This window comes from Sus scrofa, chromosome 6 (genome assembly GCF_054392235.1).
Source record: "Sus scrofa isolate SSC_HxYL_T2T_F1_AM1 chromosome 6, Sscrofa_HxYL_maternal_Yorkshire_Landrace_v2.0, whole genome shotgun sequence".
NCBI classification, from domain to species: domain Eukaryota; kingdom Metazoa; phylum Chordata; class Mammalia; order Artiodactyla; family Suidae; genus Sus; species Sus scrofa.
In genome coordinates this window covers 100035865-100052295 of record NC_139388.1, presented here as the reverse complement: position 1 = coordinate 100052295, position 16431 = coordinate 100035865, and the positions used below count along the sequence as shown (strand labels likewise).

Below are 16431 nucleotides of genomic sequence, written 5' to 3'. Positions count from 1 at the left end.
TCACTAATTTTTCATGGAAATCTTGTTCCTAAAAATGTCCCGCTTCTAGTGCTTGCCTGGAACAGCTGGATGGGCGGTTTCCTGTGCTGCAACTACTGGGGGGTGGGGGTGGGTATTGATTTTACAAACCCACAGGACAGACCCTCGGACTGGGGTCAGTCCAGGTGAACCAGGTTCTCTTGACACAGCACGGTGGACCCCCAGCTCAGCCAGGGAGCGAGGCCGCAGTGCTTGGTGCCCGCAGGAGCTGCTGGTTCGCAGCTGGTCCCTCAGTCCTGGATCCACCATGAGTCAGCGTCGGGCCTGAAGACAGAGGTTCCCAGAGATCCAGCCGTCAGCCCCCGCTGTGCCTTGGGGGCAGATACACTTAAGGGCGCTTTGCGAGGGGTCAGGCGTGGGGCACGACCCAGCGACCCCTCCTCCCTGTCTGTGCCACACCCTGTGACAGCCAACAGCCTGGACCTGTTTCATCCTGGGATCAGGGATGTTTTCTTGGCCACGTCACAGAGGTGCTCTGTGCTGCTACCAAATGCACGGAAATTGTCCCCAAGGCTGTGTGTGCGAGTGTGTCTCCAGGGAGGCGGGGACTCGTGTGGTGATACTCGTGGCGAACATCACTGGGCAGAGGCCCAGAACCCTGCCCGCCACACCCTGCCTGTGTCACGCAGCCTCTGAAACAGCCTGGCTCATGGGTGGGCATTTGCTGCGGGTCTATTGTCCCTGTCACATGGCCTTCTGTTTCCTCTCCTGCCCAAATGTGCGTCCACGGGCCCCGCCCAGCACAGCTGTTTGCCCATCCATCACTGGGCCAGGTCCCCGCCACCAGGACAGGAAGTGCTCCCACATCCGCCTTTGCCACCAGCCTGGGGACTTGTGGTTCCTGAGCCCAGTAGCCAGAGAGAGACGTTTTAAAAAGACTCACAGACATGTAATTAAAATCTCAGTGTTGGTTTAGGGGGAGGCACTGGGCGGCTCCCACCCCTGCCTGATGGAAACACAGATTTTTTAGTGTTTGAAAGTGACAGGAGGCTCAAGTGAGATGTCCTAAATACACTGTCCTGGGCATTTCCGGGCAGCTGGGCAAATGTGGGGTTTATTCCACGCCTGCGGTCTCTTGCCCAGACCGTTAGACCAGCCCCACCTCGAGTCCCTGCCATCCTGGGCTTTACCCTCGCCTCCACACATAGCTTCCACTCCACCCTCAAACCATGCTCCCTGTTGCCCAGAACCCTGGCCCCCCACTGGCCAGAGCACAACCCCCGCCCCAAGGCCAGAATTCCAGCCCTTCCCCAGTCAGGCCAGACTCACAGCCCCAGCTGTACACAGCTGGATGGTGGGTGGGCAGCCTCGGCACCCACACCTGAGCGTACAGGTGTCCCTTTGCCTAGAACACCTTTCCTTCCACCTTCTCCACCTGCCAGGGTTCTGTCCTGTCCTTCAGGGCAGTTCAGGTGTCACCTCCTCCGGGAAGCCTGCTCACAGCCCGTCACTCCGTGGGACCCTCCAACATCCCCAGCACTTGACCCAGCATCTCCAGGAGCTGCCATCCTCCTTGCTTCTTCCCTGTCCTTTCCATGTCTCCGTCCAGCCTCCCTTCCTCCTTCGCCTTGTTCCCATAATGGTCCTGCCATCCCTCCGCCCTTCACTGGGCTTTATGGCTGCCGGGTCCCTGCTGGCGCCGTCCTTCCTCAGCTCTGGACCTGGGTTCACACGGGTCCCTTCCTCTGCGGTGTCTTTCTCCCCTGACATCATGGCAAATCCACTCTCTCCCCTCAAGGCCCAGCTCCAAAGTCAGGTGCAAGCCCATCCTTCCCGCCCCGCCCCGCCATCCACACACCACGGGCTCTGGGAGAGCCCCTGTCCCGCTCAAGTGTACTCAGCTATGTCCCTGCCACCAGTGTGGCCCTTTTCTGCCTTGGGTCTGAGGAGGGACCATTCTCTGCCGCATCTGTGGGTCCCAGAGGCAGCAGGGGGCTGAGCGAGGCAGGCTGGATTTGGGGCTTGGAACCCAGACATGGATGTTGCCCTTGTGACACGGCCTCGGAGCCCTCTCGGCACCCAGGAGGCAGAATAGGGACAAGCCATTCACGAGGAGGGGGCCTCCCCTCCCAGACCACCCAGGTCCCCGGCTCCCACCTCACGCAGCCCATCCAGGAGCCAGAGCCGGAGCCACGCGTGACCACCAGCCCCACTTGGTCTTTCAGTGGAGCGGGACCGTGCCCTGGGCCACCAGGAGCCCCACTGGAAGGAGTTCCGCTTTGACCTGACCCAGATCCCGGCGGGGGAGGCGGTCACAGCCGCGGAGTTCCGGATTTACAAGCTGCCCAGCACCCACCCGCTCAATCAGACCCTCCACGTCAGCATGTTCGAGGTGGTCCCCGAGCAGTCCAACAGGTGCCGGTCCCCCCCACGCCTCTGTCAGAGTGTCGGGCCCAACCCTGGGGGGACATTTCCCAGGGGACAGAAGGGGAGCAGCCCACCTTCAAAGAAAGATGCTTGGCCCCAGACCTTGTGTCACCGTGGGGAGAGGCCCAGCATCACCTGGCTTCAAGTCCCCTCCCTGCTGTCCTGCCTGTGGGACGGTGCCCAGGTCACTCTGCTTCTGAGCCTCAGTTTCCCCATCTGTACACAGGCACAGTAACGCCTTTGTCCACTCAGTGACATAAGGCACGTAAGGCGCCCAGGCCAGAGCCAGGCAGGGTAGATGCCCCCACTAATGGTCCCCAGGTGGGCCCTGGGAAGACAAGGCGGTGCCGGCCCTCGGTTAATTGTTCTTTCGTGTCCACAGGGAGTCTGACTTGTTCTTTTTGGATCTTCAGACGCTCCGATCTGGGGACGAGGGCTGGCTGGTGTTGGACGTGACAGCAGCCAGTGACCGCTGGCTCTTGAACCGTAGCAAGGACCTGGGACTCCGGCTCTATGTGGAAACAGATGATGGTAAGACTCGGGTCAGCGGCGAACCTTCCCCTGGGGGCTGCTCCGAGGAAGCTGCTGGCGGCACATGCAGCTGGAGCCCCCATTTGGCCCCGGAGACCTGGCCTTTCTGAGCTGTGTGGCTGGGGCGAGAGTCCTGTCCCCACCGCGGGGGCTCAGTGGGCGGGAGGGTGAGGTCCCCGCAGTGCGGGACCGCAGGAGGCCCCCTACCAGCCAAGAGGGCCTCCCCTCCTTCCTCAGGACCAGCAGGTGCTAAGAGCGAGGCCATGCTTTCCCTTCCCAAGAAATGGGGTAATTCTGACTCTGTGGAGCCACCTCCTACTGACCAGGAGTCTCCCTTCTGGGCAGGGCCAGGGGACGTGGTCCCACCCTCAGGCTCTGAGCCAGAGGCCAGGGCATGAAGCCTGGCTCTGCAGCCTTTTAACTCGGCGCCCGTGCAGGCTACTTACCTTTCCAAGCCTCGGCTTCCTCATTTGTAGAGTGAGGATCCACCCATTCGTTCATTCAGCAGGTGTCTGGGGGACACCCTCCCTCAGCCCCGGCAATGGGGGTAGAAAGGCCCAAGGGGGACCAGGGGCTGGTGTGTCTGAGGCACAGCAAGGGGGCGCCATGGCTGGAGCACAGGGGGCCAGGGAGTGACTGGGAGGAGAGGAGGCTGAGAGAGGTGGGCAAAATATTCAATGTGAAATAAAATAACTGTTCTTTTATTTAATAGCAGTGGAGGGCAACCTGGTCAGATTCAGCTTTTTATAAAACATCCCTCTGAGACACTCCCCCTCAAAGGGGTGTAGCAGCTCCTGGCCCTTGAGTGTGGGCTACGCTTAGTGACTGGCTTCCCAGCAGTGTGGACGGGGTGACGGGTAACTTTGTGGTGGGGAGTCTGAGCAGCAGCCCCTCTGCCGGGCACTCGGGCTCCCGGGGGCATCAGGTGGCTCCCGGACACCCTCGAGCTGATGGGATGAGAGGAGGACTTCACCTTCATGGTCTTTGTCCCCAGAACCCAGCGCCCCAGTTGCACGATGAGAAAAACACCAGACAAACCCAAGTTGAAGGACAGAATATCTGACAAGTACTTCTCAGAACTGTCAAGGTCATCACAACAGCGAAAGTCTGGAGTTCTCGATGTTTCAACATCGGATTGGAGGCACCTTGAGAGCTCTGGGACACAGGTTCCACCCCAGGCCCAGCATAGCAGATTAAGGATCCAGCGTTGCCAGGTTGAAGCTGAGGTCGCAGCTACGGCTCAGATCTGATCCCTGGCCCAGGAATTCCACATGCCACAGGGTGGCAAAAACAAACAAAAAACAACAGGCAAAGTCTGAGAAATTGTGACAGCCCAGAGGTGCCTAAGGCGCTGTGATGACTAGGTGCCAGGTGGGACCCTGGATGGGATCCTGGAAGAGAAAGACATTGAAGGAAACCAGTGAAATGAGCAAATCGTGGTGTTCAGTAAATAATAAGACACCAATATTATTATAAAATACCAATATTGGTTCACGAATTGTAACGAATGTAGCATAGTCATTTAAGTGTTAACACTTTCCAGAGGAAACCGAGTCCGGGTACGTCGTCGGAACTCTGGATATATAGCAATTTTCTACAAACCTCAACTATCGTAAAGTAAAGAGTGTGTTTATCTTTTGTACAAACTAAAGATGCCCTGACCTCAGTGGGGAGAGTAAGCTGTAGGGGACAGGTGTGAAGTCAGAGAGGCCCTGGGAGCCTCACAGGGTCCGGGACGGAGCTGAGGGGGCTTGTCCCACGGCAGAAATGGAGGACGTGCAGGAAGGAAACTCGGGGACAGGGACTGAGCCAGTGGGTCTTTTTTTTTTAAATGGTCGCACTCATGCATATGAAAGTTCCCAGGCCAGGGACTGGGAATTCGAGCCACAGCTGGGACCTGCACCACAGCTGTGGGAAAGCAGGATGCTTTAACCCACTCCCTCGGTGGGATCAAACCCACTCCTCTGAAGTGACCCAAGCTGCTGCCGTCAGGTTCCCAACCCACTGCACCACAGCAGGAACTCTTTTTTTTTTTTTTTTAATTTTTTTTAACAGTGCATCATTTTAACAGGTTTTGTTTTGGTTTGGTTTTGCCAGGGTTTGGGAAAATAGAGGCGGGGCAGGTTTGAGGTAGGAAGTCAGCTTGGCTTCTGTCCACTGGTGCCGAATAGAAATGCAAAGACAGAGTTTTGCGTGAAGGAAAAAAAATCACTTTTATTGCTTTGCCAGGCAAAGGAGGCCACAGCAGGCTAATGCCTTAAAGACCGTGCCCCCCTTCGGGGAAGAATTGCAGGAAGGTTTATAATCTAAAAGGAGAAAAAGAGGGTTTCAGCGAAGAATCAGTACTGGGCCAAACATGCTTCCTTCTTCCTTTGGGGGAATCTTAGTCACCAAGACTGACATCAGCGACCTTGGCGTGATGGTGATGGGGGTCTTCTGGGTTATTGCCTAGAATAACAGCACTTGAGAGAAAGGCATCTTGATCAGAGATTAGAACAGACTAGGAAAGTTCCTGAAAAACATCATGTGCGAACAATCTTTAACCCACAGGCAATGGTGTACTCAGGGGGCCTAATCATTAGCTTACAGCCTACAGGTGATTGTGGTTAGGGTGCAATTAAACCAGAGAGAAACGCAAGGAAGGGCTCCAAGCTGTTCGATTTTATTCATTTCTAAAAGCAGCAGAAGGAATATACCTTTTCTCTCGGGTGTGTAAGAGGCCTATGTCATTATGTGCATCCAGTGAGAAGGAACCAGGACCCTGCCCCGAGGCTGTACTATTATTGCTTGACTGGTCCTCCCTGGTCTTTGCATCCCCTTCCTTCCCTGATGAGCAACTGCCTGAACCTGCCCCTTGGAACTCAGGGAAGGCCATGGAGGCTGATGAGACCCATTTCCTGAAAGCAAGAAATAGGAGACACAGAAAGGCTTTTAGGAGCTCCACAGGGTCCTGTTCTGTTCGGCAGGCATGTTCTTGAGGTCCTGGTAGACATCCACGGAAAAGTTACAGGACAGTGAATGCTGGGGACGCAGATGCTGGAACCACTAACATGGAGGTGAATTTGGGGACGGGACGGGAGTAGCGCGCTTGGGAGGGAGGGTGACGTTGGGGAGGGGGGTGACCAGGGCCCCCACGCGCTGGGCCGCCTCCCTCCCTCTGGCCAGACTTCCGGATCGATCCCGGCCTCCAGCCTTCCTGGCTCAGGAAGCTCCGCGCCTCGGGTTCTTGGAGCGTGGAGACCAGCGGGGCAGCGGGGAACCTGCAGGAGGGCGCGTCACCGCCAGGCGACCCTGTTTGTGACGCGCAGGTCGGGGGCGCACGGCGGGAGCACGGCGGCCTCGCGTCCCCGCCGGCCTGGTCTGTCCCTGCCAGGTCCCAGCGGAGCGGACGATGGCGGCCCCGCGGCTCCTGGCGTCAGCGCTGGGGCGCCGGGTCCCCGCTAGGCTCTTGGGGCCCGCGCTGGCGACCGGTCGCTTGTATGGCTTCTCCAACAGCGCCCCCAAGCGCGGCAAGAGACATCGTTGACAGCGGGAGGATCATGGGGGGCGGGGTGGGGGGCGGGCGGCGGTGCTTCAAGCCCTGTGGGCTCCCAGAGAACCTGATTGGGGCGCTGCTCAAGACCCGCGTGAAGGACTTGACCGTGGTCAGCGGCAGCGTGGGGGTGGGGGACTTCAGGCTGCGCCTTTTGCTGGAGACCAAGCAGATCATTCGCATCACCTGCTCGTACCTGGGGGCGAACACCCGCTGCGAGCACCTGTGCCTGGCGGGCGAGCTGGAGCTGGAGCTCACACCCCAGGGCACCCTGGCCGAGCGCATCCGCGTTGGGGGCGCCAGCGTGCCTGCCTTCTACACCCCCACGGCCTGTGGAACCCTGGTCCAGGAGGGAGGCGCACCCATCAGATACTTACCCATCTGCCACATCGCCATCCTCAGGCAGCCCAGGGAGGTGAGGGAGTTTCGGAGGCAGCACTACCTTCTGGAGCACGCCATCACCGCGGATTGTGCTTTGGTGAAAGGGTGGAAGGCTGACCACGCTGGAAACATCACCTTCAGGGCCAGCGCCCGGAACTTCAACACGCCCACATGCAAAGCTGCCGGAACCTCAGTGGTGGAGGTTGAAGAAATTGTGGATGTGGGTTGTTTGCCCCAGAAGACATCCATGTTCCTAACATTTATGCAGATCGAGTAATACAGGGGAAAAATACAAGAAAAGAATTGAGCATTTAACAATCTGGAAAGAGGAAGATAAAATATGCCAGTCTTCAGATAACACAAGGACACAGTCAACAAGCGGGCAGCTCTTGAATTTGAGAATGGCATGTATGCCAATTTGAGCATAGGAATCCCTCTCTTGGCCTCCAGCTACATCAGCCCCAATATAACCATTCACCTTGACAGTGAAAATGGAATTCTGGGCTTGGGTCTGTTCCCATTGAAAGATGAGGCAGATGCAGATCTGATCAATGCTGGCAAACAGTCACCCTTCTTCCCCGGGGCTGTTTTTTCTCCAGTGACGAATCATTTGCCATGATTCGAGGGGTCACCTCGACCTAACCCTGCTGGGAGCCGTGCAGGTTTCCAAATATGGGGACCCAGCCAACTGGGTGATACCCGGCAAGAAGGTGAAAGGAATGGGGGAGTGCGATGGACCTGGTGTCCAGTAGCAAGACCAGAGTGGTGGCCACCCTGGAGCACTGCACCAAGGCCAACGAACCCAAAATCTTGGAGAAATGCACGATGCCCTGACTGGGAAGCGGTGCAGGGACTGAATCATCATGGAGAAGGCTGTGTTTGACGTGCACCAGAAGACAGGACTGACCCTGACCGAGCTCTGGGACAGCCTGACGGCGGAGGAGCACGGGGAGGAGTTCCCGTCGAGGCTCAGTGGAAATGAATCTGACTAGCATCCATGACGTCTTGGGTTCAATCCCTGGCCTTTCTCAGTGGGTTAAGGATCTGGCATTGCTGTGAGCTGTGGTGTAGGATGCAGATGGGGATCAGATCCCGAGCTGCTGTGGCTATGGTGTAGGCTGGCACTACAGTTCCTATTCAACCCCTGGCCTGGGAACCTCCATATGCTGTGGGTGTGGCTCTAAAAAGACAAAAAAAAGTTCCTGTTGTGACTCGGATGTCATCCCTGGCCTTGCTCAGAAGGTTAAGGATCTGGTGTTGCTGTGAGCTGCGGTGTAGGTCCTGTGGCTGTGGCTGGGAGCTGTAGCTCCGATTTGACCCCTAGTCTGGGAACCTCCATATGCCGCAGGTGAGGCCCTAACCTAATGGGAAGGGAACCTTGGTCCCAGGGCATGTGCTTCTCACTTGAACCTGCCAGGACTTCATCCCAGGGAAGCCAGAATCATATTCCTATGTGTCACCAATATCTAGCTGGCTGTCTCCTGACATCCCAGACTGGCTGTCACTGGATAGGCTTCGTTCTCTCAAGAGGGATATGACTTTAATTAGAAAACAGAAGGGGAGTTCCTGTTGTGGTGCAGTGGAAACGAATCTGACTAGGAACCATGAGGCTGTGGGTTTGATCCCTGGCCTCACTCAGTGGGTTAAGGATCCTGTGTTGTGAGTTGCGGTGTAGGTGGCAGACTCTGCTCGGATCCCACGTTGCTGTGGCTGTGGCTGGCAGCTGTAGCTCCGATTGGACCCCTAGCCTGGGAACCTCCATATGCCTCGGGTGTGACCCTAAAAAGAAAAAAAGAGAAGAGAAAAACAAGGAAGTCAGAGATGTTGACCTTGTATGTCCTGTGAGTTCTGAGAAAGCTCAGCTCCAATGATCCTCTTCTCTGTCTGTGATACTTATGGTAAATTCTGTGCAACTTGAGGGAGTTCCCCGGTGGCTAAGCAGGTTTAGGACCCAGCATTGTCACTGCTATGGCATGGGTTCGATCCTGGCCCTGGCCAAAAAAAAAAAAAAAATCTATGCAGCTGGAAGGGTTTCATGGAAGTGCTTTTCCCTGTGAGTGAATCATGGAATGTAGGGGAAAGTGATGGGGGAGGAACAGAGTCTACATACGGCACTGTTGTACCAGAACCACGAAAACCACACGTAAATGTGAATTTATGATCAGGAGAAATGCTGTCTCAACGAATGTTTTTCCCTTTGGCCCTTCATTTCGTCACTGAGTTTTGTTTCCCTGTAGCCTCACCTTCTCCACCCCGCACATTCCTCCTCCTCGTGGCTACGTCGATGTCTCTAGAAGGGAAGCAAGACACCAAGGCGGCCAGTGGACGAGGAATGGGGGCAGTTGAAGGGGGCGAGACGGTTGGTACCGATGTTCCCCCGGGAAGTCTCCTCTGTGAATAAACCGTCCTTCTGTGTGTGGCCAATGCCGCAGCCGAGGACGGAAGGAGTTCTAGAAACCTGACCGATGGCCTTAGAGGGCTTTGCTCACCTCAAACCCTAGTGTTCCTGTGTCATCCAGGACAGACACTTAGCCGCTTCCTCTCTGTTCTGGAGCCCAAGCCTGCGTCTTGTTCATACTCCCTTGAAACTCAAGAGGGGCGGCGAGGTGCTCCATCCTGACCCCACAGTCTCAAAAACCAGACAGAGGAGCTCCCATTGTGGTTCCGTGATAGGGGTCACGAACCTGATGAGTATCCATGAGGATGTGGGTTCAATCCCTGGCCTCGCTCGGTGGGTTAAGGATCTGGCATTGCGGTGAGCTGTGGTGTAGGTCTCAGACACAGCTTGGATCCAGCATTACTGTGGCTGTGGTGTAGGCCAGCAGCTGCAGCTCCAATTCGAGTCCTAGCCTGGGAACCCCCATATGCCACAGGTGTGGCCCTAGGGGAAAAAAATAAACAACACATACACACAGAAAAAACCCCGAGTTTCTCTCTCTGTGTGTGTGCCCCCATGTGTGTGTGGAGGGTCCAAACCCAGGCCTGCCGTGGAGCCCGTGCTTTCTCAGTGCCGCTCTGGGGCCCCCACAGCGGTCAGGGGATCGTGGGTAAGAAGAGGAAGGTCCAGCGGGTCAGGGACAACCTTCGAGAGGCCTCCCTGGAGCCTCGCCCCAGCCCCCAGTGGGAGGGCCAGGCCCCGCGTGGAGAGACGGTGCTCCCGAGGGGCAGCCAGGGGTGTCGGGACCGAGGCTGGGTGGAGAGTGGATGGAGGTCACTGAGTTGCCTTTGGGGGCTTCTGGGGAAAAGGGCCTGAGCGGCCCTGGGTGTCGGGAGAGGTTTCCCAGCAGCCGCGTGGGGGAGGCAGAGGTTTCCAGAAGCAGACAAGTTAGAGGGCTGTTAACAGTAGCAGGAAAGGGATTGAGTTCCTAGTTGTCAGGGTGCAGTGAGGAAATAACCTGTGGGACAGAAGCAGGTCCAGCTGGGATTCCTTCCAGGGCTTTTGGCCTGGCGTCCTGATTGCCCCTCCATGTGGCACTAGGGTCATACCCACGACTGCAGGCTGAGGTCGGGCAGGGGACACAGGGAAGGGGCAGGTGGCACCCGGAGCAGAAAGAGGCCTTGGGGAGAGAAGGGAGCAAGCTTGGCCTGGCACCGGTTGCGGGGGGGGGGGGGGAAATATCGGGGACAGGATGGGGCAGGTGAGCATCCGACTTCCCTATAATCTCGGGGCCCTGATGGGGCTGACTCAGAATCAGGTGAGGCTGGAGGTGTCGGGGGCCCACCCGCCCAGAGCAGCAGCATCTTCACCCAGGCCTGCAGGGGGAGGCCACTGTGTGGCCCCATCTCGAGGCAGGGCCACCCATCCCCTGTCACCTGGGAAGGGGACAGCAGGCCTGGTGGCCTCCACACAGGTCAGGTCTCCTGAGGTTCCTGCCTCTGCTTTCTGGGAAGGGTCCTGCCAGAGCTGGGCGCCTGGAGGCCACACCCTGCACAGCCCGGGTCTCCCCTGCTGCCCCCTCTCTCTGAGCTCCGGAGACCCCAGTATGATCCTTGACCAAACAGCTGCACAAAGAAAAGTCCACAGTGAACATGGCTTTGGGGGCCTCAAAGGTCTCCCTGGCCCCTGGGGCACAGGGCTCTCCAGGGACTCCCAGGACAGGACAGCAGCACACATGGGCCTGGGGGGCTTCGGGCTGAGGCTGCCCCACGTGTCCACCAGGCGAGGAGCTCCACTCGGGTGCGCTGGGGACGACAGCCGCCCTCCTGCCCGCATCGCTCCAGGGCCTCCCCCTCTGCGGCAGGGCTGCGGTGTCTGGTGGCTCCGCATCCTCACGGCCCGCTCTTCCTCGTGACCCTGACTTGCCGTGACCCAAACTCCCCAAACGGGGCCCCTTCCAGTGTCAGCTCCTGCAGCCGACAACCTCCCGTCCCAGCAGGGTCACCCCGAGGTGAGCCTGCAATGGGTCCAGGGCATGTTGGTGGCAGGTGACGTCACAGGTCGAAGGTTGTCTCTGGTTGACTAGTTGTTGGGTCCACTCTGGCCCCTGGACTCGGGGCTAAAGCACAGCTGTGTGAGGCTGATCTTTGAGCAGGGCTGCGGGGGGCAGGCATGTCCGTGACCTGTGCGGTGGAGGATGTCGAAGCCCCTAATGGAACAGATGTAAATGTGTATGTGTGTGCAAATGTGTACACGCCCTACATAGATGTGCATGTGCGTGTGTGTGTGCATCCGTGTTGCAACATTGGGGTGAAATGTGCTGGAAGTGGGATGCTCGGCTCTGTGTTTTAGGGAACATGACGGTGAGTTCACAGTCACGTCCTTGTTTGGTCTGAGAAAATTCCCAGGGAAGGGAAATGAAGAGGTTCCATCGGATTCTCATCTTTACGATGAAATCCGGGGAATAATCTAAATGTCTAAAGATGCACTAACATCTAAATATTATGGTGTAAAATAAATATATATTATGGTGTATCTACTCAAAGGAATTTTATATGTTTGGAATATTCATAGTTGAGGAGTTCCTGTTGTGGCTTAATGGCTCAATAACCTGACTGGTTCTTAGGTGGGTTCGATGAGGATTGAACCCATGAGGTTGTGGGTCGATCTCTGGTCTTGCTCAGTGGGTTAAGGATCCTGGGTTGCCACAAGCTTCAGCATGGGTCACAGACACGGCTTGGATCCCTAGCTGCTGTGACTGTGGCTTAGGCTGGCAGCTGCAGCTCCCATTTGACCCCTAGTCTGGAAACTTCCATATGCCACAGGTGAAGCCTTAAAAGACAAAAAAGGAGTTCCCACGGTGGTGTATTGGAATTGGCAGCTTCTTGGGAGCACTAGGATTCAGGTTCAATCCCCAGTCCAGCACTGCGAATTAAGGATCTCAAATTATTGCATTTTCAGCTTAGGTCAAGACTATTGCTCGGATCTGACCCCTGGCCCGGGAACGCCACGTGCCGCAAGGAGGCCAAAAAAGAAAAAAAAAAGAAAGAAATGTTCATAGTTGAGACTCACTTTAACAACTGAGAAAGTGTTTGTGTGAAAAAATTGAGAAAAGATAAAACTTCTTTGTTATGCTCACAACTTATATTAACATATGAAAAAATGCAAGAAAATGGAAATGAAGTGGAGTGGGGAGGGAGTTTATGGGTGATTTTTTTCTAGGTTTCTTTAGAGTTGTTATACTGCTTTGACAATGAAAAAAACAAGAGGTTGTTAGAAATACAAAGAGAAACAAAGATAGTTTCATTGATGGTGTGGACTTTTCCAGGGATAATCAGTGTGTTTTTCCTGCGTCCTCAGTCTTTAAGTGGCTGTGGATAAAATTCTACTTTTACAAGCATCACTGTTCCTCGGCTGAGGCCCCAGTTATGTCCCTGCCCACAGTCTTTTCTCTCTCTTCCCTTTTATACCACAAACCCAGTGGTTAAGAACTTAAATGGATAAGAACTTGGACTCCAGAATTAGACCTTGGTGGTTGAATCCAGGTTAGGGACTTGGGGCCAATGTCTCTGCCCGCTGAGCCTGGAGTCTCTTTGGGGGCATCAGGGGACAGTGAGTGGCCTGCTCTCGGGTGGTGCTGAGCAGAGCAAGCATGAAGTCCTGGCAGTGCCCCGGTGGCTGGGGGGTGTAAATCCCACCCTGCTCCCCAGAAGGTGTGGGGTGGAAGGTGGAACTCGGGCCTCGGAGCCCTGAGACGTGGGACCTGGTGCCGAGGGTCCCTGGCAGCGAGGCTCTGGGCCGTCACTGAGGGGCCCTGACATTTCTCAGTGAAGGGTGGGCTCTGGCATCACTATGAAGACCGGCTGAGATCACCACGTGACCTGGCTGGAAGCTGCAAAGCACTGTCACAACTGGCAGTGCCCAGGACCATCATTAACCCCCAGTCCTGGGCTCGAGAGGCCCCTCCCCTGTCCCCTGCAGACCCGCTGGGAGCTGGGGCTGGACGTGGGACTCGGGGCTTCAGAGGAGGAAACTGAGGCACAGTGGGTCCCCTGAAGCCTCAGCCTCCCTGCCCCCGGCCGGCCCACAGGGGGGTCCCCACTGTGTCCCGTGCAGGTCCCTGCCCGCAAGTGACCACCCTCTCTGCTCTCTCTGTCTCAGGGCGCAGCGTGGATCCTGGCCTGGCCGGTCTGCTGGGGCGACAGGCCCCGCGCTCCAAACAGCCTTTCGTGGTCACCTTTTTCAGGGCGAGCCCAGGCCCTGTCCGTGCCCCTCGGGCGGTGAGGCCCCTGAGGAGGAGGCCGCCGAAGAGAAGCAACGAGCTGCCGCCCCCGAACAAACTGCCTGGGATCTTCGGTGAGCCCGGGGCCCGGGGTTGGGGGGACTGGCACCCTCCTGGCTCGGGGTGGGGGTCGGGGGGTCAAGCCAACGGTCACCTGGCCACCTTTCCCGACACCCTTTGCTCCCGCACCTCGGGGCCAGTCACTGTCCCCCTCAGGACTCTGAGCGTCTGCCCTTGAGTCCCTGCTGCCCCGAGGTCCCTTCTCTGGCTTCCCAGGCCCACCAGGCACCCCCCACCCCCAGGGCTCCGTCAGCGTCAGCTGCCCCTGGTGGCCCTCGGTGCTGTCCCAGGCGTCCTGCAGGATGCGGTGTTTATGTGACGGTGTCCCCACCACCCAGCCCCTCGGGACCAGGATGGGCCTAACCCGCCAGGAGCCCTCCTTTCCCTCACGGGGAGTCGGCCTTTCTGGGCCTCAATGGGAGCCCTTGCTCCGCGGGACGAACAGGCAGGAGAGGTGGACGAGGTCAGGGGTGTCTCTGGAGGAAAGGAGGTCCAGCCCTGGTGGCCGAGGGTCCCTGGGCCATTTATTGGACCCCCAGGAGGCCCACAGGGTGAGAGTCAGGGGAGGCTGAGCTGAGTGTGGGGCGACTCTGTATCTGTGGGGAGCTATCTGGAGCCATGGAAGGTTCTTGAGGTGTCGTGTCACCAGCAGTTGCAGGGATGGGCTTTATATGACCCCATGTGTTAGTTTCTCCTCTCATTTATTCAGCAAGTATGCCCTTTAGAGCAGGAACTCTAGCTGCACAGAGAAGGAGCCCCAGCAATGACCTTGCCTCGTCTGCCCCCACAGATGACGTCCACGGCTCCCACGGCCGGCAGGTATGCCGTCGGCACGAGCTCTACGTCAGCTTCCAGGACCTGGGCTGGCTGGTAACGTTCCCTCTCCTTCCCCCCCCGGCAAGTGTCTGTCCAAGGGGAGGCCCAGTTATGGGGGAGTTTGATTTTCTTCTGTGTTCAGCAAATTGACTAAAGGGAGACTATGCTGCTTTTACAGTGAAAAGTGCTTTTCTATAAAAACCAGGCAAAAGGGAGAGAGTCTGACTCCTCAGCCATAAAATGTCAGATCTGCAGCAGGAAATCTGAAGCCAGGGTGGATGGTATCTCTGGCCTTTGCTGTGACTGGAGGCCGGCTGGGGAGGAAGCTGGGCGCTGATGGAACATGACGGGGGCAGAGCTCGGGCCCAGCCCCCATCTGCTGAGAGTCTTCAGGGGGACACTGCCCTGGGAGGGGTCCTGAGGCTGAGGGAGGGTGAGGGGCAGCCCTGAGTGGTGCTGTAGCAGGTGCTGGACCCAAGGGCTTGGGAGGGGAACATGGATGAGCCTCACCTTCTCTCTTTACCCCAGGACTGGGTCATCGCCCCCCAAGGCTACTCAGCCTATTACTGTGAAGGGGAGTGCTCTTTCCCACTGGACTCCTGCATGAACGCCACCAACCACGCCATCCTGCAGTCCCTGGTCAGTACCGCGTCCCTCCTGCCTGGATACAGGGGAGAGGGGCGCCCGCAGCCAGGAGGTGACGGCAGCACTGCTCATGTCAGGGACTTTCCCTATGTGGAAACCATCATGCACGCAGCGCAGTGAACTCCCTCATCCGGAGGGAATCAGGTCCTCTGTGGCCACTCTATGCAGAGCCCCTGGGGCATCTGAACTTCCAGGCACCAGACCCTGGCTGCTTGGTGTGCACACACATATGCGTGTGCACTCCATGGGCCCGTGGGGACGCTCAGGTACGAGACTCATAAGGGGCCCCCTGCTGGTGATCAAGGGCACAGCATGTTCATAACAGACAGGCATCCTCACAGCTATCTCTGCACCCAGAACACACATGTGCCCTTGTTCACTGGTTTGTTCAGCCTCCTGCATGTGACACAAACACTCAGGGGTGGGGTAAGTGAGTGTGTGTGCCTTCTCCCCCTCTTCCTGTGCAGGAGTCGCTGGGTGCCCTGTGCCCTCCTGGCTTTGGCTTCCCCTCCTGCTCCTCTGCCACTGGCCCTTTCTCCTGGGTCGCTCTCAGCTCTTTGTGCTCCTACACATTGCAGAGATTTTTTTTTTTTTTTTGTCTTTTTTGTCCTTTTAGGGCTGCTCCTGCGGCAATATGGAGCTTCCCAGGCTAGGGGTCTAATTGGAGCTATAGCTGCTGGCCTACGCCAGAGCCACAGCAACACCAGATCCAAGCTGTGTCTGTAAACTGCACTACAGCTCATGGCAACGCCAGAACCTTAACCCACTGAGCAAGGCCAGGGATCGAACCCGTAACCTCATGGCTCCTAGTCAGATTCATTTCCACTGTGCCACGACAGGAACTCCACATTGTAGAGATTTTGATGCCCCAGTGTCTGGGGTAACTTCAAACCCTGAAAAGTCCTTTCTAATAGGAACACTGTTGCTGCTGCTTATTGCTTAGTGTTTCACATGTTTTCTCAGGCTCAGAACATTGATCTGGACACTCTAGTTAGAGGTTGTGTCAATATTTTTGTGGAGGCTGCGATAGCTGACTCAGTTGGGCTGGGTTTGGGGCAGAGCCCTTTGGAGGAGGGTAGCAGGATCCCTGCACCGGGTCCCAGTCGAGCTTGGGTGTCAGCCATGCGACTGTGCGTGTGACGTGGCTCCTGTGCCCTCAGTGGTCCTCTGCCCAGAACAGTCCCTGCCTCGTTGTTATAAGGGTGAAGCTGTGTTGAGAAACAATAGTGTCCAACACCCCAAGGGTGAGCCTGGAAGTCTGGGTGTCAGCTGGTGTTGCTTGGACATTCACGGCTCTCAGTCTGGAGGGGCAGATGGACCAGAAATAGCTGATGTGGACAAGACACATCAGGGACATTACAGAAATGCAGAGAAGAGAGGGGAGCAGCAGAGACCCAGGGA

At 56.9% G+C, this 16431-nt stretch overlaps 1 protein-coding gene and 1 long non-coding RNA gene across 4 annotated transcripts in view; one reads left to right on the top strand and one right to left on the bottom strand.

Annotated features, from left to right (window-relative positions):
- Nucleotides 1–16431, top strand: part of LOC100620374 (bone morphogenetic protein 8A) — a 32957-nt gene that overhangs the window by 12199 nt on the left and 4327 nt on the right. Inside the window, exons 2-6 of one of the 3 annotated variants that reach the window (XM_003356326.6) lie at nt 2205–2394; nt 2789–2937; nt 13389–13583; nt 14360–14439; nt 14914–15024. In XM_003356326.6, the coding sequence (XP_003356374.5) occupies nt 2205–2394; nt 2789–2937; nt 13389–13583; nt 14360–14439; nt 14914–15024 (725 nt within the window). Of the gene's footprint in view, nt 1–2204; nt 2395–2788; nt 2938–3931; nt 4081–6042; nt 8199–13388; nt 13584–14359; nt 14440–14913; nt 15025–16431 lie in introns of those variants that run through there. The other 2 variants (XR_014807516.1, XM_084964026.1) reach the window with 2 other exon arrangements.
- Nucleotides 5125–6956, bottom strand: LOC146402692 (uncharacterized). Its single transcript, XR_014807524.1, has 3 exons — nt 6847–6956; nt 5634–5834; nt 5125–5399 (listed from the first exon to the last, which is right to left on the bottom strand). It is a non-coding gene; the product is annotated as an uncharacterized LOC146402692 (long non-coding RNA).